General features: G+C 40.1%; 1 protein-coding gene across 2 annotated transcripts in view; it reads left to right on the top strand.

The window, feature by feature from the left end:
- Positions 1 to 23,799, top strand: part of vps13a (vacuolar protein sorting 13 homolog A) — a 238,157-nt gene extending 214,358 nt beyond the window's left edge. For both annotated transcript variants that reach the window (XM_060931353.1, XM_060931352.1), the window contains 11 exons: positions 4,668 to 4,749; positions 4,832 to 4,945; positions 7,287 to 7,362; positions 7,479 to 7,642; positions 8,121 to 8,166; positions 8,264 to 8,387; positions 8,614 to 8,728; positions 13,665 to 13,750; positions 13,848 to 13,971; positions 17,109 to 17,183; positions 22,791 to 23,799. In XM_060931353.1, the coding sequence (XP_060787336.1) occupies positions 4,668 to 4,749; positions 4,832 to 4,945; positions 7,287 to 7,362; positions 7,479 to 7,642; positions 8,121 to 8,166; positions 8,264 to 8,387; positions 8,614 to 8,728; positions 13,665 to 13,750; positions 13,848 to 13,971; positions 17,109 to 17,183; positions 22,791 to 22,838 (1,054 nt within the window). In that variant the 3' untranslated portion in view covers positions 22,839 to 23,799. The remainder of the gene's footprint in view (positions 1 to 4,667; positions 4,750 to 4,831; positions 4,946 to 7,286; positions 7,363 to 7,478; positions 7,643 to 8,120; positions 8,167 to 8,263; positions 8,388 to 8,613; positions 8,729 to 13,664; positions 13,751 to 13,847; positions 13,972 to 17,108; positions 17,184 to 22,790) is intronic.
- The last annotated feature ends 2,919 nt before the right edge of the window (positions 23,800 to 26,718 follow it).

Genomic DNA, 26,718 nt, shown 5'->3' with positions numbered 1-26,718 from the left:
ATTTCTGATATTTACTCACTATATGTTTAATCCAGCTCTGAGAGATGTGGGTTTTGGAAATAATCCTGCAGCCTGATAATGTCTTAAGCAGAGTTTAAGTCAAAAAGTTCTAAGACAAATGGAAAAAATCTTTTTATTTATGAAAATAACAAAGCTATTTCTTGACATATCCTCCATTTAAGTCTAAACGCTTCTGCAAGCGATGTTTCCATCAGAGAATTCCTTCTTTGTATTCTTCTTTTGAATTCCTTTTGAAATTATAACTTCTGTCTTAGAACTTTTTGATTTACCCTCGTGTATTTAAGTTATTCGCCGAAGGCAAAGTGAATATCGGTGAATATTCTATCCGCATTCAGTGGTTATGAGCAATCGCACGTTCTGATTGGTTACTCTACTACTAGGCTATCAGCTCGTATACCATGAGTAGAGAAAAACAAAATGGCAGAAGGTGAAAGGACGAAATAAAAACTCTACTCGAAAACAAAACCCCAAAAATTATCAGGTATTTAAAAGAAACAAAAATGGCTAAAAGAATATAGGGGTGTCGTTGGTGGCTGTAATGCACATTTAAGTTGGTTTGCCAACCACCAGAAAACCCAAAAAAATAAAAAAAGCAACAAAATTTGGAAAAAGTTTTTGATGGTACGTATTTTTATTTTATTATTATTTTTTTTTTAAAGAATTATAGCATTTTTCACAAATTGCTACGGTAATGTCGCCGGTTTGTTTACTTTCTAAGCGGAAATGATTGTCAGATGTTTTGTATAAAGTTTTTATCGAATTTGCAAAAAATAAAAATGCCCCGTTTCTCAAAATCCAGTGAATGTGGATAGAATAGAGAGCAATTCCAGCGTTATGGATGTGACACTTGAACTCAAAATGGCAACAAATGACCCAGTGCATGTTTTATTGTCTCCCAGTATTGAAACAGGTGTTGCATATTTTAAGGCTGTACCATACTGGAGAAGTGATAGAACAAGAACAATTCCCATAGTACATCTAGGGCATGCCAGAAAATGCCAATAAAAGATGCGTTATGGATGTGACAGAAAAAGTATCACTTTTCTTGGGTGACTGTACATTTTTATCAAACTCTGTGAAATTGTAAACCTAATGTCGAAATGGAGATATCCATTTGATAGAGGGGTCCAAGGTGAATATTAAAAAAATCTTTGTTTAAAATATTTTGTATTTCATGCAGAGTTTCGGAAGGAAAAGTCAGCGTTATGGATGTGACGAAATTCCGTTATGGATGTGACGCGTCTGAAATAGACATGGCATATGTTTAGAAAATCAGCAATTTAACCACCATAACCCTTTGAAAAACTCTCTAAATATCAGCTAAAACTATCAAAGTTCTTAAATAATATTTAGGATGGCTGCTGTTTTGTGGATTTTAGCATACATTTCTGTGGCTTGTGGCAATAATATAGAATTGTACATGATCAAAGTTGATTTTAGCTTGGGTTTTACATTATAAGAAAGAAAGACTGACAGTGACACATTAGGTTGGTTACAAATTGGTTCAACTTATTCACATCTGTAAAATACAGGCCTAGGTGATATCTCTGGGAGTGGTTTTGATGTATTACATGTTGCTTTATTTTTGCATGGTGAGGTTGACATTTACATGGAATTGCCCTAGAACAGTTATTCCACTCAATCTCGTCGTACATGGCTTACAGCAAACTCGGCGCTACGCACCTCGTCGGCTATCAGCTCATGTACGACTGGATTTAGTGGAATAACTGTTAAATAATAACGGAGATGAAGTCGAGGTTATTATTGACAGATATTCACTGAGCCTGAGGCAGATAATTGTTTTAATATACACTACCGTTCAAAAGTTTGGGGTCACTTTGAAATGTCCTTATTTTTGAAAGAAAAGCGCTGTTCTTTTCAATGAAGATCACTTTAAACTAATCAGAAATCCACTCTATACATTGCTAATGTGGTAAATGACTATTCTAGCTGCAAATGTCTGGTTTTTGGTGCAATATCTCCATAGGTGTATAGAGGCCCATTTCCAGCAACTCTCACTCCAGTGTTCTAATGGTACAATGTGTTTGCTCATTGCCTCAGAAGGCTAATGGATGATTAGAAAACCCTTGTACAATCATGTTAGCACAGCTGAAAACAGTTGAGCTCTTTAGAGAAGCTATAAAACTGACCTTCCTTTGAGCAGATTGAGTTTCTGGAGCATCACATTTGTGGGGTTGATTAAATGCTCAAAATGGCCAGAAAAATGTCTTGACTATATTTTCTATTTATTTTACAACTTATGGTGGTAAATAAAAGTGTGACTTTTCATGGAAAACACAAAATTGTCTGGGTGACCCCAAACTTTTGAACGGTAGTGTAAATGCACAGGTGATTTTTATTTTTAAAAAAATTTTTAAATCATTTTTCAAACTTCAAAAGTAGTACGCAAATGCAATAACAGCGCGGCACGGACTTGCAGCATGCATGCAGGCTTGCGTCACTTATTCATACCGAGTCACATAAAATACTTTGTTTTGAAACAGATAAATCACAATTCCATCTTGCCTTTGAATAGTTTTAGACCAAACTTAGCATCATTCGGGCTTTGAGGAGCAGCATTTTTTCTTTCATGATGTGTAATTCTTCCTCGTTTACAGTGACCGTGATTGGCCGCCGAGTTGCTCGAGGTGATCATTGAGAAATAGTCCAAATTTCTCGACCAATCAGCGCACATGATTTTCTATAATCGCCTGTGTGTTTATACTAATACACATTCAGTATATCATCATCCAGTGCATAAAAACCCCGGACTCTGCCAAAATATATTTTATATGAGTGATTCCACGCTTGTGGGTACTGAAATGGGGACATGAACTTATTTTTAAAAATTCACCTAAAACCATTTCTTTTTTTACCATCAGGTCACAAAACATGTAATCTTTAATGAATGATATGTTAAAAGATAACTTTAATTTTCTGAGATGTAATAAAAACATATTTATATGCCAAAGTCAAGCCTATGAGTTCCAAAATGATGTCTGTTACATTACTTCTGTTACGATTGTCCATCTCGCGTCTGTTACAAATTAATTACAATCTAGCTATATACCATGTTAATCTTATTGAAAGAATGTGTATGTTTATTCTACTACACATGTTTATTAATTATATTTGCTAAAACATCACCTTCTTATGTTTCAAAAAGTAATTCTACATTGTTAAAATTGAGAATATATATGTCCACAACACTTCTGTTACGTTCTGACTTTGGCATATAAATATGTTTTTATTACATCTCAGAAAATTAAAATTATCTTTTAACATATCATTCATTAAAGATTACGTTTTGTGACCTGATGGTAAAAAAAGAAATGGTTTTAGGTGAATTTTTAAAAATAAGTTCATGTCCCCATTTCAGTACCCATAAGCGTGGAATCACTCATATAATGTCCAAGTGCGATTTCATTTGTATGCCAGATGCAAGAGGGATGGGTTTTTTTTTTTAAATATATAAATACTACACTCTTGTCCAGCTGTGGTTCAGACTCTTTCACACTTCCCCTCATCCCTTAACAGCACCTACTGATGTGGTTAGTTTTGGATTTCACATGTGGTCACACAACCAGACAGAGGGATTTTGAGTAGGGGTGCTAATGCTGCCCTCTAGTGGATATTAAGAACTCTGACCTTTACATGTCTATGGTATATTGCAATACATTGATTTACTGACGTGCCGAGTTGACTTTTAAACCCTTAGTCACTATTCGGTTAATCAGAGATGCCTACTAGTACGGATTGGCCGTATTTTGTACGGAAAAGTTACATAAATACGATGTTACGGCAAACAGTGTTATTCTGTACGGAATTATTATAAAGTCTTAAAAAATTCCAGTGAGTTGTTTTTAAATGTCCAAGCGACTTTTTCAATCCATGCGCGATTCACGGCTATTTATTTTTACGACAACCACACATGCTGTGTGTGTGACATGCGCAGATTCCGCACATTCGTTCGCGCTATTTTCGATACGGTAGAATGGCCGTGCATTACACCCAGTCAAAAGGGCAATGGATATTCCATTGTTTTTAAATGGATTTTATTCAATTTGTTATTCCACTGTTTTAAATACAATTATAAATGTCATTTTATTCAATGTCTCTTCTGAAGCATTATGCTGAAGTATTTATATATCGGGACGTTAAGATAACAATGTCGGACTCTCTTTGGCATGAAATAAGAAATTTTTTTTTAAATTTTGTTAGAATCCGTTAACCGGTAGAACATTTTGCCAGGCAATATAATATAATACTTTTGAGGAGTTACATTCAGTACCAATGATTGGTAGTCAACCGTAATGTCTGCAAACAGGGAACACTATTGTATTTATAAAAATGTGATATATTGTATGCTCTAGAAATTTGTTGAGTGTAAATTCAGTTGAGATGGCTGCTCGCGTTTTGTTTATTCAATTCACACAAAACAGTTCTTTTTAATGATTTAAATGTTAAACATATTGGTATATACACCTCTTTATAATGGGAATGTGCATAAATTAATGTTACTGAAAGTCATTCCAAAATACTGAAAAATGTTTTAGTAAATACAGTGAAAGTAATAGAAAATGTATGTAATCTGGACCTGCTGATGGATTTCAGGACAAGGCTGTGTGTGTGCATATATATTCCAGGCTGGCGTTCTTTGAGCTGACTTTCCAGTTCCGCACCACACAGCAGCTCCAGTGGGAGGTCATCCGCCATTACTCCAAACAGGTCACCTTTAACCTCCTACCTCCTACATTGCTAACACTTGTCATCATGTGCACTTATAAGCTGGTTTGTTTGTGTTCTCCAGGCTATCAAGCAAATGTACGTACTGGTGCTGGGGTTAGACGTCCTCGGTAATCCGTTTGGTCTGATCCGGGGTTTGTCCGAAGGAGTGGAGGCCTTTTTTTATGAGCCGTATCAGGTGAGGTTTTTACCCTTACACTGCAAAAAATGGCCTTTCAAAAATAAGAAATAAAAGATTAAAACAAAGCATATTTGCTTGAATCAGGTGAAAAAAAATCTGCCAATGGAACTAGTCAAATTTGACTTGGTAAGATTTCTTAAAGTAAGATGAAAAATCGAACCTGTTTTTAGATGAAATAATTCCAAAATAAGATTGGGGAACTTATTATGCGAGATCTGATTAACTCAAAATAGTTCTTATAACAAGATCGTACTTCTTACATTTCGCCATTCAAGTCATTTTTATTTATTTCATTTTAAGGGTATTTCACTTAAATTCATGACAAAGTCTTAGCAGTAAAAACTGAATTTAAGATAAATATACTAATATTAGGATTGCTAAATTCTACAACTAAGCATTGCTAGCTTAAAAGATTCTCCTTTTGTGACCTGTAATTAGTCAAATACTCTAGATATGAGACCAGAGACTATCTTGAATCAAGTTGACGACACGTGTAGCATTGCAACAAGTTTATTTTTTTTTCCCATTTCAAAATTCAAACATTAAAACGTCTCTTAAGATTCCACTTCCCCAGGACCTCAGGCACCAAAAAAAATAAAATAAAATGAATAAAAAAGTCTACGCATTTTGACTTACAGTGCTTACACAACGCCAAAGCAACAGTGCATTTTGGGGGCACTGACTATTCATGTGTACGAGGGGTTTACAAGATCAGGCACAAAAAAAAACCAAACAAAAAAAAAACACTGAACTTAACTCACAGCATTCCAAAAAGACCTCACTAAAACGCCCTCCACTCACTCGTAGCCTTTTTGAAGGCACTTGTCTGGTCTAGAGTCTGTACAGCATCTAGAAGGAGCTCACTCTGAATGACTGAGTCTACATCCACACGACAACGGCAACGAGATGTTATTTAAAAATATATCGCGTCTAAATGGGCAACGATCAGTAAAATATCAGGTCCATATGGCAACGCAACACTTGCTGAAAACAATGCAATACACATGCCACACCTCTAGGGGCGCTGTAAGACGGTCCCTTCGGAGACATCAGAACAATAGAAGAAGTAAGGACGCATGCGCATAAACTATTATGCGCGAGACTTCATATTAGCCACAAAGTCAGAAAAATCTGTTCGTAAAATTACATTATAATGACCAAATACAATGAAAAGTATTTTTCCAGTCTCACCTGTGAAAGGTAATCCCATGTGATCTCGTTTGGACAGCAAACCTGTTGGTACAATTAAACGCAGCTAATCTTTATTCTCCGCTTTGACCCATCCAATATGGCGGCGAGGATGACGTATGATTCTACGCGGAAGGCGGCGTCTTTAATGGTCCGGAATAAATTGAATGCTACACGTTGATGGATTAATTTGTTGTTCTACGCCCTTTTTGAGGAATGTATTGTAGGACTTAAACCAACATCTGAAGAGGTGAGATCGCTCCTTTTTTTCCCTATTTTTGCTGGCGGGATTGACTCTGCCCTAAGGGCTATTCTCTCTCTCTCTCTCTCTCTCTCTCTCTCACTTTGCACCATTACACAATAAATATTCACAGTGAAAATATTTTGTAAGCGCGTTTCATGAACCAAGTTATAGGATTTGTTGACAACTCGCATCGAGTTCGTTACACTTCTACCCGGCGTGAAGCACTCACAGTCATGTGGTTGTGACGTCATCGTAAACAAATCCGTTCTACTCATCCAGACGACTTCACAATGGCAACGTTGCCAGATCTTTCCACTCTGGAACCCGTTCTCAAAAAGATTGCGTTTTGGGCACCCAAAACGCCGGTGCCGTGTGGACACCAGGCCTAAACGATAAGCAATTGTATCGGAGTCACCTGAATCCGTTGCCGTGTGGACAGGGCCTGAGTAAACAGTCACAGTAAACTTAGGATCTGTAAGGTGGAGATGAATTGTAATGAAAGATTCAAAGATTTCAGTAAAGTTCATTTATTCCCAAAACAAGCATACTTTGTTTTTTTTTTTCTTGAAACAAGATGAACCGCATTTGACAAATGTCCAAAATGTACTTACTTGTTTTTAAAAAAAACTTGTTTTATTTTCAAAGGTGCTCCAAATAAGACTTTTTCAAGACATTTTGTCTATACAAGATTTTCAAGATGGACTGTCTAAAAACTAGCCTTTCTAGCTAAATGAGGTTTTGCTTGTTGGGCAGTTATGTCTTATAATAAGGGTGGCTAGATGTTTTAACTTGAAAATAGACAAACTTTATAAGATTTATATTTTTTGCAGTGTACTAGCAATACAGTAAACAATATTCCAATGGCAGAGATTACTTAAGATTTATAATTGTGTCGGTGTTCCTCAGGGAGCAATTCAAGGTCCAGAGGAGTTCATGGAAGGCGTGGCTTTGGGTATGAAGGCTCTGGTTGGAGGTGCAGTAGGTAAGAGGATTTTTTTTTTTTTTTCCTTTTTTGTACTTAAATTTACACACAGGCAAAATGCATCGTCATGAGTCAGTTATTCCTCGGACTTGTTTTCTTCATGCTCTGCGTCTCAGGGGGTTTAGCCGGAGCAGCGTCTCGCATCACGGGTGCGATGGCTAAAGGAGTGGCTGCCATGACGATGGATGAGGAGTATCAGCAGAAAAGGAGAGAGGCCATGAACAAGCAGCCGAGCGGCTTGAAAGAAGGTCTCACCAGAGGAGGGAAAGGACTCGTCTCTGTACGTAACATGCAGCACCTGTAAATAAACCGCGTAGGGGATGAAACGGAGCAGAGCTCGCAGATGTAGGAAAATGATCAACACCTGTGAAGTGGATTTACGCCTGCCACCTCGAAACTGATCCTGAAGTGTTTTTATTCCTCTTGTACTACAGCAGCTTATTGATGATTTATATGGTTTAAATTTTCCTGTTTACGGTTACATTTAATGTTGAAAAGTTTTTAACAGCTCTAAATAGTTCCCTCACCAATCTCCCCCCCCCCCCCCCCCCCCAAAAAAAAAAAGTTTGAGAGGCTCATATTGTATTGCTTCGTCACCGATGTAGATTTTTATGTCTTTTGGCCTACTGTTTATGTAATCGCAGCATGAATGTTGATCTTAAATCAGGCTTCAATCCTTAATTATAATTATATCCAGATCCTTCAGATGTGCTTTTATTTTCTCTTTGAGTAACGATCTGGTCGCTCTTCCCGTTTAGGGCTTTGTGAGTGGTATTACAGGCATCGTTACTAAACCTATCAAAGGTAAGTTAGTCTAAACAATGATGATGTCGTCCACCCCACCCACCCCCAGTCAAGTGGATTTCTACATAGCTAAATATATATACGTGTGTGTGTGTAGGAGCTCAGAAGGAGGGAGCAGCAGGTTTCTTTAAAGGTTTTGGCAAAGGTCTTGTAGGAGCGGTGACTCGACCAACAGGGGGCATCATTGACATGGCAAGCAGCACCTTCCAGGGCATCAAGAGGTGTGTACGCATGTTTGTGTTCTTCTGAACGTACTGGCCGTTATTAAGTAGTCATTTATTTTACATGTTCATAGTATTCAGTCGGATTTTCAGTGCTTTATGATTGACATTTTCTCCCTAAAGTTTTTTTTTTTTTGGGGGGGGGGATATTTATCCTTAATATTTAATTATAATTATAATTAAATTAATTATGCATGCCCTATGTTAAAGTGTTCTGTGTATTCAGGGCGGCAGAAACATCTCAGGATGTGGAGAGTTTACGACCACCGAGATTCATTCATGAGGACGGCGTCATCAGACCGTACAGAGAGAGGGAGGGCTTCGGCAGCCAAATGCTACAGGTGACTTTTTTTTTTTTTTTTTTTTTAAAGGTCCATCCTATACACAGGGTGTGTTCAAGATCTAAACTTTCAGACAAATTCAGATTGTAAAATTATTTTAACACTTTAAAGTGCCATTCCACCATTGGATGTATTTTTTTGGCATAAAATGCAATATATTTTATGACAACATGACTAGACAGAGAAATCTTTTAGCTTCAAAATGATATATCAAACATAATTTTTTGACAACGACAAGTATATTAATTTTGCGACCAAAGTCACCTACCCTTTTAATTTCCGTGCGGTAGTGAAACGTGATGTCATCGGCAGGTTCCCCTTCTTGTGTGACGTGGCACAGATTATCAGCAATGGCGGATAGAACGCGATTGTCAGCTTCGGAAAAGAAGCGAAGGAAAATAGCAAGTGATGCCCAAAGGAGACGGTCGATGGTGAATATCGGCACAGCAATCGACAAGTGGAAATCGCGTTCTATCCGCCATTGCTGATAATCTGTGCCACGTCACATGTGACGTGGTACACAAGAAGGGGAACCTGCCGATGACATCACGTTTCACTACCGCGCGGAAATTAAAAGGGTAGGTGACTTTGGTCGCAAAATTAATATACTTGTCGTTGTCAAATTATGTTTGATATATCATTTTGAAGCTAAAAGATTTCTCTGTCTAGTCATGTTGTCATAAAATATATTGTATTTTATGCCAAAGAATACATCCAATGGTGGAATGGCACTTTAATCATTTCAATATGGTGTGTGTGTGTGTGTGTGTGTATTTGTTTGACTTGATCTTGAAAATACCCTTTGCTGGAACTTTTTGTTTTTTAAAATAAGTTAAGACTCCTAGATGATGTAAGGACATACAGGCTGGGATTATCAGGATATTTGTATTGTAATTGGATACGCAGGATTTTTTTCCCCCCCATTATATGTGTGAAAATCTTTCACAGGTCATTTCTAAGTTTTTCACACTTCATCATTTCTTCATCGTTCATGTTCTCCAAAACTTGCATCTGAACATGACCAGTAATTACATGGTTATTAGTTCAAGTATAAGTTTTATGTTTCTGACTATTAAACGATTTTAATTTTGTAAGTTCATCGCTAGTAGTCGAGTGTTTGTGAAGCTCCTCTGGGTATTTAATGTCTAATGAACCGATCATTAATTCTCCTGTAGTTTCATCTGATTTATTATAACCTTGGTGATCATGTGTGTGTGGAATTAGTATTTTTTATTTTTATTTTTTAAACATAAGAAGCTGACCTGACTGGAGCCTTCCTCTCTCTTGTCATGTTCGCAGAAAAGAATGGCCCTCTCTGCATGGGATAGCAGTGGCAGTGATGAGGATGAGAATAAGGACAGCTAATAAAGTTATTAGACCTGTTAGACAGTCACGCAGACTATACAAGTGCCATTAATAAACTGGCAGAGTGATACATACGTATAGTGAACTTGATACATTATCAGTAGACTTTATATGTATTTTATTTTATATATACATACAATGTTTGTGTGTGTATAATATAATATAATATATATATATATATATATATATATATATATATATCTCACAGAGGGGAACCTTTTGTTCTTTCCTAATTTCTTTATAATTATTCTCTTCTAATTTGGCCTCATTTTCTGTCAAATTTGCTTCAGAAATGAAAAGGTTACTGTCCTGAAAACATTAAAATAGAGTTATCCAGTTAGATTTTTGTTTTGTTTCATTTGTTTGTTGTTTCTAGGCTGAGAAGAGTTTTAGATCTGGCTCACTCATTGGTTCAGACTTCATAGCCAGGACAGAAGGCCATGGCAGTGTATGTTTATGTAGGAAATGACTGATGAATTAACCAATCAGATTCTTATTTATAGTGGAAAGGGACTAACTAAAAATTTATCGCCGAAGGCCAACGCGAGCTTAACCATGAGTCTGCGCCGTCAGCGCAGCAGTGAAGTCATCTTCCAGCCGGTGTAGCGTTCATCACTAGTGTTAGCGAATGCTAATAAAGCGGTCAAGTGCTATCGAGAGCGAGTAGCACAGGCTAACAACCGAGAAACTAAGGCCCTGTCCACACGGCAACGGATTCAGGTGAATCTGATAAAATTGTTTATCGTTTCGGCCTGGCGTCCACACGGCACCGGCGTTTTGGGTGCCCCAAAACGAAATCTTTTGAGAACGGGTTCCAGAGTGAAAAAATCTGGCAACGGCGCCGTTGCGAAGTCGTCTGGATGAGTAGAACGGATTTGTTTACGATGACGTCACAACCACATGACTGTCAGTGCATCACGCCGGGTAGAAGTGTAACGAACTCGATGCGAGTTGTCAACAAATCCTATAACTTGGTTCATGAAACGTGCTTACAAAATATTTTCACTGTGAATATTTATTGTGTAATGGTGCAAAGTGAGAGAGAGAGAGAGAATAGCCCTTAGGGCAGAGTCTTTAGTCCAAACACTGCGGAAGCAGTACCAAACCACGCACCGCCCGTGCGCTTTCCAAAAACAAAAACAATCCCGCCAGCAAACATGGGGGAAAAAAAAGTAGCGATCTCACCTCTTCAGATGTTGGTTTAAGTCCGACAATACATTCCTCAAAAAGGGCGTAGAAGAACAAAGTAATCCATCAACGTGTAGCATTCAATTTATTCCGGACCATTAAAGAATTCTGGAGGATATCAGAATGTTGGCGTACCGGCTTCCGTCTACCCCCATTCATTCCTCTTTCCGCGTCTTTCGTTTTACGCTACTGATTAATAATCAAAACTTTGTGGCTGATGCTACAGAAGAAGGGGTTTATGCGCATGCGTCTACTTCTATTGTTCTGGTGTCTCCGATGGGACCGTCTTACAGCGCACGTAGAGGTGTGGCATGTGTATTGCATCGTTTTCAGCAAGCGTTGCGTTGCCATATGAACCTGAAATTTTACTGATCCGTTGCCCATGTGGACACGATATTTAAAAAAAAAAAAATCTCGTTGCCGTTGTCGTGTGGATGTAGCCTAAGATTTCAGTCTCCAGACTCCTCTTCCACGCTGTACGCTCGCGACAGTATTTTTCACTCGGACTGAAGTATTTATTTCCCTGTGTAATTTACTTAGTTGCTTTTAAAATCAACAACGGCGTGACCTGGCAGCCTGCTGCTAATCCCTTACAAAATCCTTAGCGCTGTTGCTTTTTTGGTGTGTCTGGCTAATTATTTTTTATTTTTTGGCTGAGCTCAGCTCTAATAATAACAGTTCACCACTGATTTTATATATAATGTTATAAAAAATGTTTGATTATTATTATTGCATTTAAGATTTTATCCTATTGTGTTTTATACATATTTCATCCACCCATTCTTCCTTCCCGTCCTCCCTTTTCTGAAATAAAATCACTGGAAAATTCATGTCTCATCATTTTCCCATCCTGATATCCTCATTCCTCATTGTGAAGTTGGTGCTGCTAATGTTTTCCCTTGACGTGTGGGATATTTCTCCTGTACACCAAAGGCAATCCACGAAAACAAATTGTATGTCTCTTAGTGTTGTATTTGAACGACATATGCACCAATCAGCCATAACGTTAAAACCACTGACGGGTGAAGTGAATGACATTTTGATTATCTCATTACGATGGAACTTGGCAAGGGGTGGGAGCAAGAAAAGTCAGTTCTCGAAGTTGATGTGTTGGAAGCAGGAAAAATGGGCAAGCGTAAGCATCTAAGTGTAGTATCTCACTGGGCTGCGACAGCCCGCGACTAGTTGGAGACCCAACAATTGCGATAAAATATGCAAATTAGTGACAATTTTCACTTGGAATTGCACTGAATTGATATTCACATATTTTACCGCAATTGTTGTGTCTCCAACTAGTCGCAGGCTGTCGCAGCCCGGCTTTCCCTCGGCAGGCAGGGAAGTAGAGGAAGCCTCACGGAAACTGACTTGAGAAGGGTTTGCGATGGTTTTGCGACACCAGCGATGCATTTGCGGTTATTTTGAGAGAAATTTTGTCGCACGAATTTTTTGAACATGTTCAAAATTTCAGTGACAAAGGAGCGACACTTTGCGACTCATGCGAGGAAATTGAGAAGCCCCGCGAATGTTTCAAGACACTTTTGAAACTATCGCGAATGACATTCGCAAGCTGTCGCAGCCCAGTGAGATACTAGCTTAAGCGACTTTGACAAAGGCCAGATTGAGAGTGCTAGATGACTGGGTCTGAGCATCTTCAAAACGGCGCATCTTGTAGGGTGTTCTCGGTATGCAGTGGTTAGTACCGAACAAAAGTGCTCCAAGGAAGGAGAACCGGTCAACCAGCGACAGGGTCATGGGTGTCAAAGGGTGTTGTTGTTTTCGCATGGGGCATGAAAGCTAGCCCATATGGTCCAATCCCACAGAAGAGCTCCTGGAGCACAAACTGCTGAAAAAGTTAATGCTGACACCTTTTTGTTTTAAGCCTCGGTCACAACCGGCTGTACGCACTCCTACGGCCGGTCTACGTGCAAAAAACGCAAGAAACGCATGGAGGGCACACGTGTGACGTGCTGATTTTCGAGCCGTAGACTGGCCGCAGACCGGCCGCAGAGGTTCTTTGTCATGTCAAACAAACTCTACGGGCGCTTACGTTTTTTTTTCAGGTTGCAAGACAAACTTACGGCCAACGTGCGTCTTTCTCCACGAACAAAAAAAACCCCAGCGATTTGGGAAACGCCAAAAATCGCACGGCCAAAAAATCGTACGTCCGGTTGTGACCTAGGCTTTAGCCAAAGGTGTTGGTGTGACCTCACACCGCTTTCTGCATTCATCACCATCACTCCACCTTTATCAATGATCTCAACCCCATGCTTCATCAGGATGTATAATAAATGAATGTGTAATGTAATTTGTGTAAATTTCCCACATTTCAGTACTGAATGCACGGTAATTTGCTTGTGTAACCGGTTTCCTCCTTGTATTTTAGAAAATTGAAAATGGACGGTTTGCAAAGTACCGGTACTTTGCTCATGCCATGGTGAACGATTCAGATTTCCTGATGATCACCAAAAGGTTTGCAGAAGTCCATATATCAAAGCCCTTCTAGTGCTGTTGTATTAAAAAAAGTGTATAATTCCAGCTGTAAGTCATCCACCTCCTCTGTCTACAGGGGCATATTCTTTGTTACTAAGGGCACTTTTGGGCAGTTGACGTGCGAGTGGCAGTATCTGTTTGATGAGTTCACCAAAGATCCCACGATTGTAGAAGAGAGACGACTGCGCATTGAGGCAAAGGTACAGTGGACCTTCATCCCCTTTCACCAGGGCTGTGTGCGGTGTTATTACTATAATAATAATACTTAGGATTATTTATCATAAGGATTCTACGGAAGCCGCGAGAGGCCCTTCATATAATCTTTTTTTTTATTCACCTTGTTATCCCGAGATAACGACATAATTAATTCAGGATCTCGAGAAAACAACACAACTAATTCGAGATCTCGAGAAAACAAAACAATTATTCCGTGATCTTGAGAAAACAAAACAATTATTTCATGATCTCGAGAAAACAGCTGGCGGCACAGTGGTGTAGTGGTTAGCGCTGTCGCCTCACAGCAAGAAGGTCCTGGGTTCGAGCCCCGGGGCCGGCAAGGGCCTTTCTGTGCGGAGTTTGCATGTTCTCCCCGTGTCCGCGTGGGTTTCCTCCGGGTGCTCCGGTTTCCCCCACAGTCCAAAGACATGCAGGTTAGGTTAACTGGTGACTCTAAATTGACCGTAGGTGTGAATGTGAGTGTGAATGGTTGTCTGTGTCTATGTGTCAGCCCTGTGATGACCTGGCGACTTGTCCAGGGTGTACCCCGCCTTTCGCCCGTAGTCAGCTGGGATAGGCTCCAGCTTGCCTGCGACCCTGTAGAAGGATAAAGCGGCTAGAGATAATGAGATGAGATGAGAAAACAGCTGAGATTTCTAGCAGAGCTGCGCCCCCTGTGGGTCAGACAACGAAGACTTAGAAATTGGCGGACATGTAACAGAGCAGAAATGGCTATGCCTTGAGAGAGAGGCGGGCCAGTCTTCTGCGGAGGTGCCGTGGACTAATTTTGAAATTATCCCTTATTAAAAGACTTAATGCAATCTCTCCCAGTGTCAGCCCCTGATCAAAATATTGCCTTATTAGGTGATCGATTATTCCAGACATTCTAATGAGCAAAGTTGCGTCTGTACAGAATGAGAAATAGCCCCAAAGTCAGCATATCACAAGTCTCTTGGCGCACCTGAATGAACCATTTCTCAGCTGTTTACTCGAGATCATGAAATAATTGTTTTGTTTTCTCGAGATCTCGAATTAGTTGTGTTGTTTTCTCGAGATCCTGAATTAATTATGTCGTTATCTCGGGATAACAAGGTGAATAAAAAAAAAAGGGATTATATGACGTAGAGGTCTGCGCGGGACAGAATTTTCAGTCCCGCTCCCACCCGCATTGTGCAGTCCCACTCCCGCAAAGAATTATGATTTTCAGTCCCGCTCCCGCCCGCGCCTGCCATATTTTGTCCCGCTCCCGCCCGCAAATCCCGCATGATGCAGACGTTCGCGTTATTTCTCACGAAAGTTCTTGTCATTGGCTTGGGGAATTAAACATGCTGAGCTTAGCTGAGCTCTCCACTGACCGATCCTTCACCTAGCGCACGTAGCGAGGGTGCGCGTTGCCGGGTGGCATGCCCAGCTGAGGCTTTACAGAGATACCCATTGTGAGCTTCACTAGAGGAGCTCTGCTCTTCTGCCATGATCGGAGATCTCAAACACGGAAGAGCGGAAAGGAATTGGAAACATACGCGAGATTAGACCACTGTGGCAGCGGGGGCGTGGCCAAGCAGCAGTCTGTGAATGGAGGGTGGGGTCGGGGAAGGTAAGTGGCTAGGTCATTACATCTGATGTCAATTTGTGTGTGTGTGTGTGTTTGTTTGTTGCAGGGATGGAGTATAAAGGGAGGGGGAGAGGAGAGAAGAGGGATTTGCTCCCTGACCACAACACGTGAGTGAGAGAAAGAAAGAAAGCTGAAAAGCTCAATAAAGTGAGTGGGTGTGAACACGAACTCTCGCCTGCCGTGCTTCTGTGCTCCACCCATATCGGGGATTACTACAGTGGTGCTGAAACCCGGGACGCACACCACTCACTTTATTGAGCTTTTCAGCTTTCTTTCATTCACTCACACACGTGTTGTGGTCGGGGAGCGAATCCCTTTTCTCTCCTTTCCCCCTCCCTTTATACTCCATCCCTGCAACAAACACACACACACAAATTGACATCAGGTGTAATGACCTAGCCACTTACCTTCCCCGACCCCGCCCTCCATTCACAGACTGCTGCTTGGCCACGCCCCCGCTGCCACAACCACATCCGCAAATTTAGGCATCTTAAAATGTTTTTATTAATGCCAAATAAAATATCCAGCACAAATTATATATCTCATCTCATCTCATTATCTCTAGCCGCTTTATCCTTCTACAGGGTCGCAGGCAAGCTGGAGCCTATCCCAGCTGACTACGGGCGAAAGGCGGGGTACACCCTGGACAAGTCACCAGGTCATCACAGGGCTGACACATAGACACAGACAACCATTCACACTCACATTCACACCTACGGTCAATTTAGAGTCACCAGTTAACCTAACCTGCATGTCTTTGGACTGTGGGGGAAACCGGAGCACCCGGAGGAAACCCACGCGGACACGGGGAGAACATGCAAACTCCACACAGAAAGGCCCTCGCCGGCCCCGGGGCTCGAACCCAGGACCTTCTTGCTGTGAGGCGACAGTGCTAACCACTACACCACCGTGCCGCCCTACAAATTATATATGGTAGACATAAATTAATAATTTATAAATTTTATTTTAAACACGTTTTTAGTTAGCGGGACTGCAGCTCATCACCTCTCCCGCCCACACCCGCATTGTGCACTCCCGCCCGCGCCCGCAATGAGCTTTCAAAATTTGTCCCGTGCCGCACTGCTTTGCGTCGGGTCCCGCGGGAGTGCAGGGCTCTAATATGAAGGGCCTCTCTCGGCTTCCGTAGGATTCAGCCAATTGAGAAGAAAATTAGCTTTATTGTACTTTAAGAATGTTCTATTACAAACGCTGTGTCCAGTTAATTTCCTTAAATGCTTTTAAAACGTGTGCGCACACAGCGAGTGAATGAAAACCAAAAATAATGCGACATTCAATCCGAGCCCTCATTAGGATAAAAAGATGAACAGTGGCACTCTCAAACCTGTTTTTAAGGAGGAAATTATCTGTACGTGATGAGATTTTTATGAGAATACGGTTTTTATCTAATGATCAAATGATTACAGTTACTCAAGTGGAAACTTTTAAGATGGAAAAAAATTAACACTTTTTTTTTTTCCCCTTTCTTTAAAACTCGCGTCTCCCTCATAGGAAAGGGTGAAGTCTGTGTTTCATGCCAAAGAGTTTGGGAAGATTATCAACTTCAAGACTCCAGAAATAGCCAAGGTATGATAACAGTCCTGCTCCTGAACAGCTGTATTCTCACACATCCAGCTGTGAGTTCATCAGCTACATTAGTGGAGGAAAAAAGTGGCCACAAAGAAATGAACATGTGGAAAATACAAAAGTGTGGGGGGGGGGGGGGGGGGGGAGACATAGTCGGCATTACAGATTTCCACTTAAGCTACAGTAGCAGTCAAAAGTTTGGACACCCCTACTCTACTCATTCAAAGGTTTTTCTGTGTTTTGACCATTTTCTATGTTGTAGAACAGCACTGAAGACTTCAAAACTAATGAAATAATATCTTGAATTATGGTTAAAAAAAAAAAAGGTGTTAAACGTTTCATATTTTAGATTTTTCAAAGTAGCCAGCATTTACCTGGATGACATTTTGCACATTATTGGCATTATCTTAACCAGCTTCGTGATGTAGTCACCTGGAATGCTTTTTAATTAACAGATGCGCCTCGTCAAAAAAGTTAATTAGTGGACGAGTTTCTTGCCACCTTAATGCGTTTGAGATCAAATTATAAATAATACAGTAAATAGCCCTATTCCGTGACTGTAGTAATCCATGTTATGTCAAGTAAAGAGAAATGACTTCCATTATTACTTTGACATGAAGTGCATTAAAGCTAGACTGCCGTTCAGATTTTTCTCAAGTGTAGGTCATGAAAAGATTTTTCCCCCGACACCCAATTATTTTTGTTTAGTGGACCGAAATCTACCGAATTCAAATCAGACTTCTAATTTTATTAGTTTGAGTTCAGAGCCACGTGGCCCTAAATTCTCCGCTATTTTTTCCTGCTTCACCATGACGCAATACAAGATGCTACTTCATGCGTCACGTGGTGGGCTTTCCCCGTTCACGCAAGGCATTGTGGGATACAAATTTGAAACAGGAGAGAAAAATGGAGGACGTGAATGAGTGTGCGAATGAAACGTGAAAGACCGACTACAGTAACGGAAAGAAAGCGAGAAGAAAAGACGTTATGTTATATACGAAGGAAAGGAAACGCAGGACCAAACTAATAAATCTCGGCGCTCAGCGAGCACCTCGGTGTGATCAGCTGTTCGTTTAGCGACAGAATGATGGAACTGTCTGCACATGTGCGCACACTTCCTCTGTCTGCTTGACTGCGTAAAGTAAGCAATTTCATGTACATTATTTGCTCAATCCCCTCAAATTACGGTAAATGACTTCCCAGCCACAGAATGGCCTGATGTTTTGAGAGAGATGACAGAAATAAACCTAGATCACAATTGCCAAATTTCAGAGAGAACTAAATTTCACCGATTTTATGAAATCGAAACGCAGTCTAGTTTTAATTACCAAAAATAAAGAAAAAAACGTTGAATGTCCAGACTTTTGACTGGTACTGTATACGCCTGAGATTGCAAACTTATTGCTAAAATAAGTCATTTGACATCTTAACTGTATGCATGCATGAACAAAGCATTGACTGATTTGTTAACATTTTAATAATAAGTATTTTTACTTATTAGAATTTTAGCATTTTATTACACCTATTATTAGTTCATTCTCTTATTTATTTATTTTTTTAATTCACAATGTTTCTTGCACTTTTAGGCACCTTGTATGATATGGATGCGCATCTCTATTGTTTGTTATTGTGTTGTATTGTATGTTCTGTGTTGTGGCTGCAGCATGGCCGAATGGCCCAGAACAAATTAAGTTGATCAGATTATTCATATTCCTATCCTCTCGCAAGGCAGACTTCTTGCTGCCACTAGATTTTGGTACAAAACATGGCTAAGAATTGCCGACTTTCTTAGCAGATGCCATTTCACTATCCACAAATCTTTTCTTGAGCTCATCAACCAGCGTGCAAATGTTTCTTGCTTGCCAGTGATGAAGAAAATTCTAGATCCTGAATGTTACTCGTAGTGGCGCGAGCCATTCATCGGCATCTGTGAGCTCACGTACGGTATGTGGAAGAGGGTGGATTGCGCTTTCCTCGGAGTGTGTTGCAAAGTAGAGCCCTGCACTCCCGCGGGAGTCCTGCGGGACCCGATGCAAAGCAGTGCGGCACGGGACAAATTTTGAAAGCTCATTGCGGGCGGGAGGGGGAGTGCACAATGCAGGAGAGGTGATAAGCTGCAGTCCCGCTAACTAAAAACGTGTTTAAAATAAAATTTATAAATTATTAATTTATGTCTATCATATATAATTTGTGCTGGATATTTTATTTGGCATTAATAAAAACTAGTGCTGTCAAAAATGTCGCGTTATTAACGCGTTAACTTGACTCAATTTTAACGGCGATAATTTTTTTATCGCGAGATTAACGCTCTGTGACATGATGTAGGTTTTTCATAAGCTTTTGAAACTGCCAGGAACTTGGAACAAAGACTTTGCAAAAAAACCGATAGCAGCTAGACTGTAATGCCACGCCCCGCACAGCCAGAGTCCTCTGCAGGGGCGATTCTAGCATCTGATCTTTGGGGGTGCTTAGCCCCCAGAGCTGACAGAGGCACCTGGCTTGAATGACAGTGTTTCCACGTTTATTCCGCATTTAGACTAGACTTAAACGCTATGTTACATTAAATAAAATTGACTAACACACGGTGGTCTAGCACCGTAGCACTTGTACAGCTCTGCACAAAAGTATCTCGATATGGATGATAAATGTCGTTTTTATCATTCTGTTCATAGACCAGGGAACATCAATATTGCATTATGCATATTATTGTGTTGTGTTTAACAATTGTAACTCCAGTCCGTACCTTTACATCTCACTATGCCAGTAATACTCAGGTGCTACTTCGAGTTCCTCATCGGCGTGGAATCCAGTTTAAAAAAAAAAAAAAAAATTGTCGTAGCAAGCACTCGCGCGGACAGGCAACCCAATCAGAGGGGACGCAAGGAGGAGAGCTATTTTACTGGTCATAGAACTATCACGTAACAGGTGAATTCAAGAACACACACACGCCCGCACACACATTCATTACGCAGTGCGCAAGGGCACTTATTTCTGAAAATTACATCCAAAAGCAGTGTTTTTGAGGGTGCTGAGCTAGGGGGTGCTGAGCTCGTTTTTGGGGGTGCTTGAGCATCCCCAAAAATAGGCTAAACACCCCCCTGGTCCTCTGCCCTCCTCCCCCCAAAGAACCAGCGCGGGCAGGGCGCGCTAGTAGAGCTGGGATTTATGGCTCTTTGATGGGATCCGCATCTTTGTGATCCGTTCTTTGAAAAGAGCCGTTCAAAAGACTGGCTCATTTGGCTCTTTTTAAATATTTATTCAGTTTTAAGAAGACAGCGTCTAAAGAAGCCAGATCCCTCTGAACTGTAAACTCAATGCTATCCCAGAAATCCTTCCTGTAATATGCAAATTTGGCCGCCTCTGATTGGACAGCGCGACGCATCAACAGGCAGAAAGTGTAAAAGTACAAAATGTGTTAAGTGAGCTGAAACAGTAAAGATCAGATTCAATGCAATATTTATCAACGAACAACTTAATATAATAGTGTACTTTATATTATAATCAAGCATGTCAAGCCTACCGTCACTGTGTAACCTGTCTCTCTGATTAGAGACTAACTCAAACAGTAGATCATTTCACTCATGGTTCTCTTGCTAGCCCTGCGCCGGTGCTCAGCTTAGGTTTCACTTTGCAGTGGCTGTGTCAAGACGTGTTATGCTTTGCAATTAAAAAAAAAAACCATTGGTACAAAGCAAGCCCATTCACTTTTTTATGCTGATAAGAGAATTACAATGTTTTTTTATGTGACAAAAATGTGCGATTAAATTGCGATTAATCGCGAGTTAACTATGACAGTCGCGACATTAATCGCGATTAAATATTTTAATCGCTTGACAGCACTAATAAAAACATTTTAAGATGCCTGAATTTGCGGATGTGGTCTAATCTCGCGTACGTTTCCGATTCCTTTCCGCTCTTCCGTGTTTGAGATCTCCGATCGTGGCAGAAGAGCAGAGCTCCTCTAGTGAAGCTCACAGTGCTTCAGAAGTAAGTGCTGCTTTAAAAAGAGGTACATTTACCGTTAAAAAGTCAAGAGTCCTGAAATCAGACATTTGGAAGTCGTTCTCGCTCGTGTACGACGCAGAGGGAAATCAGCTGCCCTTTGCTTGTTGTGATCAGTGCCAAAAGGTTCTGACATAAATCAGGTGCATCAGGCCTGAATCGCCATGTATGTACTGTCTTAAAAGGACAACAATTGTTGGAGTTCAGAGGGAACAACGCAAAAGTGACAGATGCGTTGAAGGCAAAGACCGTGGAGAAATGCGTTGATTTTGTTGCTGCGGACCTCCGCCCGTATGACAGCATCGCTGGTCGGGGATTAGTTCAGTTAGCCCAACACTTAGTTGACACGGCAGCCACAATAAGCAAATTCGATGTGCGAGATATTCTGCCCCATCCAACAACTGTGTCCCGTCATGTAGATGATAGGGCACTCAAATTTAGAAGAGCTGCTGTTGATGACATGAACAATGACAAGAACTTTCATGAGAAATAACGCGAACGTCTGCATCATGCGGGATTTGCGGGCGGGAGCGGGACTGAAAATCATAATTCTTTGCGGGAGCGGGACTGAAAATTCTGTCCCGCACAGACCTCTATTGCAAAGATGCACTTGGCCCTTCACTCTGTCCACTTGGTAGCTCTTATATGATGGGTGGGGCTGATTGGTGGGTGGGACCAATGTTAGACCAATGACCTTTTAAAAGAACAGTCCACCGTACTTCCATAATGAAATATGTTCTTTTCTGAATTGAGACGAGCTGCTCCGTACCTCTCCGAGCTTTGCGCGACCTCCCGGTCAGTCCGACGCGCTGTCACTCCTGTTAGCAATGTAGCTAGGCTCAGCATGGCCAATGGTATTTTTTGGGGCTGTAGTTAGATGCGACCAAACTCTTCCGCGTTTTTCCTGTTTACATAGGTTTATATGACCAGTGATATGAAACAAAGTTCAGTTAAAAAAAAATTGAAACGTGGCGATTTTTTATGCTATGGAAAGTCCGCACTATAATGACAGGCGTACTAACACCTTCTGCGCGCTTCGGCAGCGCATTGATACGGAGCTCAGATAGTTAGTACGCCTGTCATTATAGTGCGGACTTTCCATAGCATAGAAAATCGCTACGTTTCAATTTGTGTAACTGAACTTGTTTCATATCACTGGTCATATAAACCTATGTAAACAGGAAAAACGCGGAAGAGTTTGGTCGCATCTAACTACAGCCCCAAAAAATACCATTGGCCATGCTGAGCCTAGCTACATTGCTAACAGGAGTGACAGCGTGTCTGACTGACTGGGAGGTCGCGCAAAGCTCGGAGAGGTACGGAGCAGCTCGTCTCAATTCAGAGAAGAACATATTTCATTATGGAAGTACGGTGGACTGTTCCTTTAATGCTTCACCATTATTAATAATTATTTATAATCAAGAGCAATCAGTGTTTTGTTTTGCACTGATGATTCCTGTTACCATTTCGACTCGCTGAATGACAGCCAGATGTTTTGAGCGCTCAGTATGATGTGAAGCTGGGCGTTTTTGTATGGAATCCGACACTTCAATTTTATGATGCTCAATATGCCTTTTTTTTTTTTTTTTTTCTCCCCTCCCACAGTGGGTTCTGACCAAGCTTCAAGATGCCAGAGAAAGCCTTCAGAAATGATCTGCGTCTGGTAGCCTTAAGAAAGGCTCACACACACACGTACAGAGAGACTCCCCTGTCCTTAGTGTGTGCCTTCACTAAGCTTAAACCTAGAACACCAGTTTATAGGTTGAGCTTCAATCACTCACAGAACACTGAAGATCTACCATCCATTATTGTGTATGTTCTTGTTTACAGTTTCATTTTAGTCACTGCCTTGTGTGGCTGACTCGTGTGCATCACTTGTTTAGACGTAATGTATGGAAGCACTTCTGATTCAGTTTGGAAAGCATGTGTTTGCATCACTGGCATCGTAGGAGCACTTTTATATATTGTTTTTAACGTTTTGCTCATCGATAATAATGTACACCGGGGGGGGGGCACTTATTAGCAGCTCAGTAATCACTTTCGCATTCCATCGTTGCCAAGATTAAATACTATTCATCTTTAGTTTGTGCATTTTGTCAGAAAACACCTGCTTGTTTCTTCCGTTAGGCACATCTTGGAGGTTTTATTTGTTGAGTGGACAAATAACGACCAATATATTTCTGTATTTTATAAATTAAGTAAAAAAGCGTAACATATCAGCATGACATCCTCTACAAACAAGTTTATTTTTGTACTTGCGGCTTTTGCATGAAGCCCTTCCTTTGGTCATGAGTGTGTTTAACTGTTTACAGCTTCTCAACAGTATTGCACTGTAAATATTCAGTGGCTTCGGGATGTACTGGGGTTTTTTTGTGCGTGTATGTGTGTGTGTTCTCAGCCTTTCTATGCAGCTCGTGCTGATGTACTACTGGTCCACTTCTGTACCTTTAACACTGATCCCAACTCTGAAATATAATATGCAATAAGGACTCTATTGGCGCTAATCTCAGTGGCGCTAATTTACAATTAATTTGTGTTTGGCAATTATGACAAATGTCCTGTTTGTTTTTTAAAAATTGGATATACATAAATAAATAAATGTATTTTGATCAAATATGCTGATTATTAAATGCATACATGAACCTTTTTTTTTTTACGGAGAAGTCTGTTCCAGAAAGGTGGCTAAAATTTACTTTTTTTTTTTTTTAAAGAATGCAAACTGACTAATTTTTTTTTTTTTAATTGTGAAATCCAATGAAAAATAAATATATAAAGTAATTTTGTAAGTGAAGAAACAAACAAAGCTTATTTCCTTCTACAAAACTTTTTCATCTTCAGAAGAATGCTTCTACGTTAAAGTTAAAAATCGTACTATATTCTTACAATTTTATTTTATATTTTCATTTCCTATTTTAAATTCATATCATGTCTTGGTGAATTTGTGCTCTCATTTAAGCAAAACGTGCCCAGTTGATAAACTTTAGTACGATTATCTTCTTTATTTTGCTGAATTGATGACTAGAGGTCGACCGATCTATCGGCCGACCGATTTAATCGGCCGATTTTTGCCATTTTTTAATGAATCGGCATCGGCCGATTTTCTTATTTGGTCGCGCCGATTTAAAGTCTGGCACGACAGCTACGTAGAACGTGGCATGCAAAAGACCCAAGCCAACAAACGTTTCAGGAGTCAGCAGAGATAGCCGACAGGTAAGGCTTCAATTCTTACATTTCAGTGTCCTAAAGTCGTATATTTGCTCTTGTGATGTGTTGCTTCATTTAGCGAAAGGAAAAACGAATAGCATTTCAACTGCATCGGAGTTGTAGAATTCCTCTCGAAACGAAACGTTGCGATGCGTAGCCTTGTGGCCGCGAGTGCGTCGGGAATGCGTCGACTATGTAAGCCCCCTTAACGCTGGTGACCGCTATGTTCCGATCTAAACTGTAGTAACGGACAATCTAAGTGAAAAGTTAACAAAAAGAGGACGCAAAACTAACCTGTGAGCGTATTATAACATTGCCATCCCATGTCCATTCGTTTTCGCGATGTATACATGTTTGATTTGATTGTGAACCAGAGACCGATGCTAGACCTCCGCAGTTCCTATTTCCGGTTTCCTGCACAGCATGCTGGGAGACGGAGATTTATATTGTTGAAACGGAAACGTGTGAAAGTTCAAGGCGTGGAAGTTCCACAGTGAAACTGTATAACTTGAACATGTATTTTGCCGTTTTGAAGTAACTATCTGAAGTTGTCACATCATGGAAGTCTTCTTGCACTCTGTTAGTCTGTTGATTATTCATTTTAATACGTTTAAGTCATTAATTTGTTAATTCTTATTGTTATGATGAGTACAGTCATTTTTATATAATACATAATATTTATACTATATATTATGTTATCTATAATGAATAAAATAAATGTTATGAATAATAAAATCTAAATGAAATTAATAATTTCTTTCATTAACATATAGTAACATAGTAACATTGAAGGCATTTTTTCAGAGTGTTCAATTTTCAGTAAATCGTGTTAAGTTTATAAGTGTTGTGCGTCCTCTTACTAGTATGATATTTTAGCATGCCAATTAAGGACAATACGATAGCATATCGGCCATCGGCTGACTCGGACCTCTAAATATCGGCATCGGCTTTAGAAAAACCCATATCGGTCGACCTCTATTGATGACGTAAGCGAAGCATAGTAATTTTCTTTAATCATAAGTCTATCGTTAGAGGATCTTTCTTATATAATCCGACATAGGGAACATATTACAGTCTGTTAGAGTTTAGCCAAGATTTGACTGACTGCCTCGTACAGTGTAACAATAATATAAAATCTTTAAAAGATTGTAATCACAGTCTAAAACCGGTTTTAATCCGAGTTTATACGTTGCATCATGGATTATTTTTTGAGTACAAGAGCAAAAATGACTAAAATGTGGGTACCGTTTTTGTATTTATTTGAAAATTCCAAATAGAAAGCTAAAAATTACATATGGTGCAAGTATTACGATTTCATAATCCTGATTTTTGTATCTCGCCACAACATGAAAATAAATTGACACTGTTTTCCACTACATTTTGCAAATACAGTGGTGCTTAAAAGTTTGTGAACCCTTTAGAATTTTCTATATTTCTGCAAAAATATGACCCAAAACATCATCAGATTTTCACACAAGTCCTAAAAGTAGATAAAGAGAACCCAGTTAAACAAATGAGACAAAAATATTATACTTGGTCATTTATTTATTGAGGAAAATGAGCCAATATTACATGTCTGTGAGTGGCAAAAGTATATGAACCTTTGCTTTCAGTATCTGGTGTGACCCCCTTGTGCAGCAATAACTGCAATTAAATGTTAACGGTATCTGTTGATCAATCCTGCACACCGGCTTGGACAAATTTTAGCCCATTCCTCCGTACAGAACAGCTTCAACTCTGGGATGTTGGTGGGTTTCCTCACATGAACTGCTCGCTTCAGGTCCTTCCACAACATTTTGATTGGATTAAGGTCAGGACTTTGACTTGGCCATTCCAAAACATGAACTTTATTCTTCTTTAACCATTCTTTGGTAGAACGACTTGTGTGCTTAGGGTTGTTGTCTTGCTGCATGACCCACCTTTTCTTGAAATTCAGTTCGTGGACAGATGTCCTGACATTTTCCTTTAGAATTCGCTGGTATAATTCAGAATTCATTGTTCCATCAATGATGGCAAGCCGTCCTGGCCCAGCTTCAGCAAAACAGGCCCAAAACACGATACTACCACCACCATGTTTCACAGATGGGATAAGGTTGTTATGCTGGAATGCAGTGTTTTCTCCAAACTTAACGCTTCTCATTTAAACCAAATTGTTCTATTTTGGGCTCATCCGTCCACAAAACATTTTTCCAATAGCCTTCTGGCTTGTCCGTGTGATCTTTAGCAAACTGCAGACAAGCAGCAAGTTTTTTGGAGAGCAGTGGCTTTCTCCTTGCAACCCTATCATGCACACCATTGCTGTTCAGTGTTCTCCTGATGGTGGACTCAG

Source organism: Neoarius graeffei, chromosome 10 (assembly GCF_027579695.1).
Source record: "Neoarius graeffei isolate fNeoGra1 chromosome 10, fNeoGra1.pri, whole genome shotgun sequence".
Taxonomy (NCBI): Eukaryota; Metazoa; Chordata; class Actinopteri; order Siluriformes; family Ariidae; genus Neoarius; species Neoarius graeffei.
The sequence above is the reverse complement of the archived record's forward strand: the minus strand, read 5'-3'. Positions and strand labels throughout refer to the sequence as shown.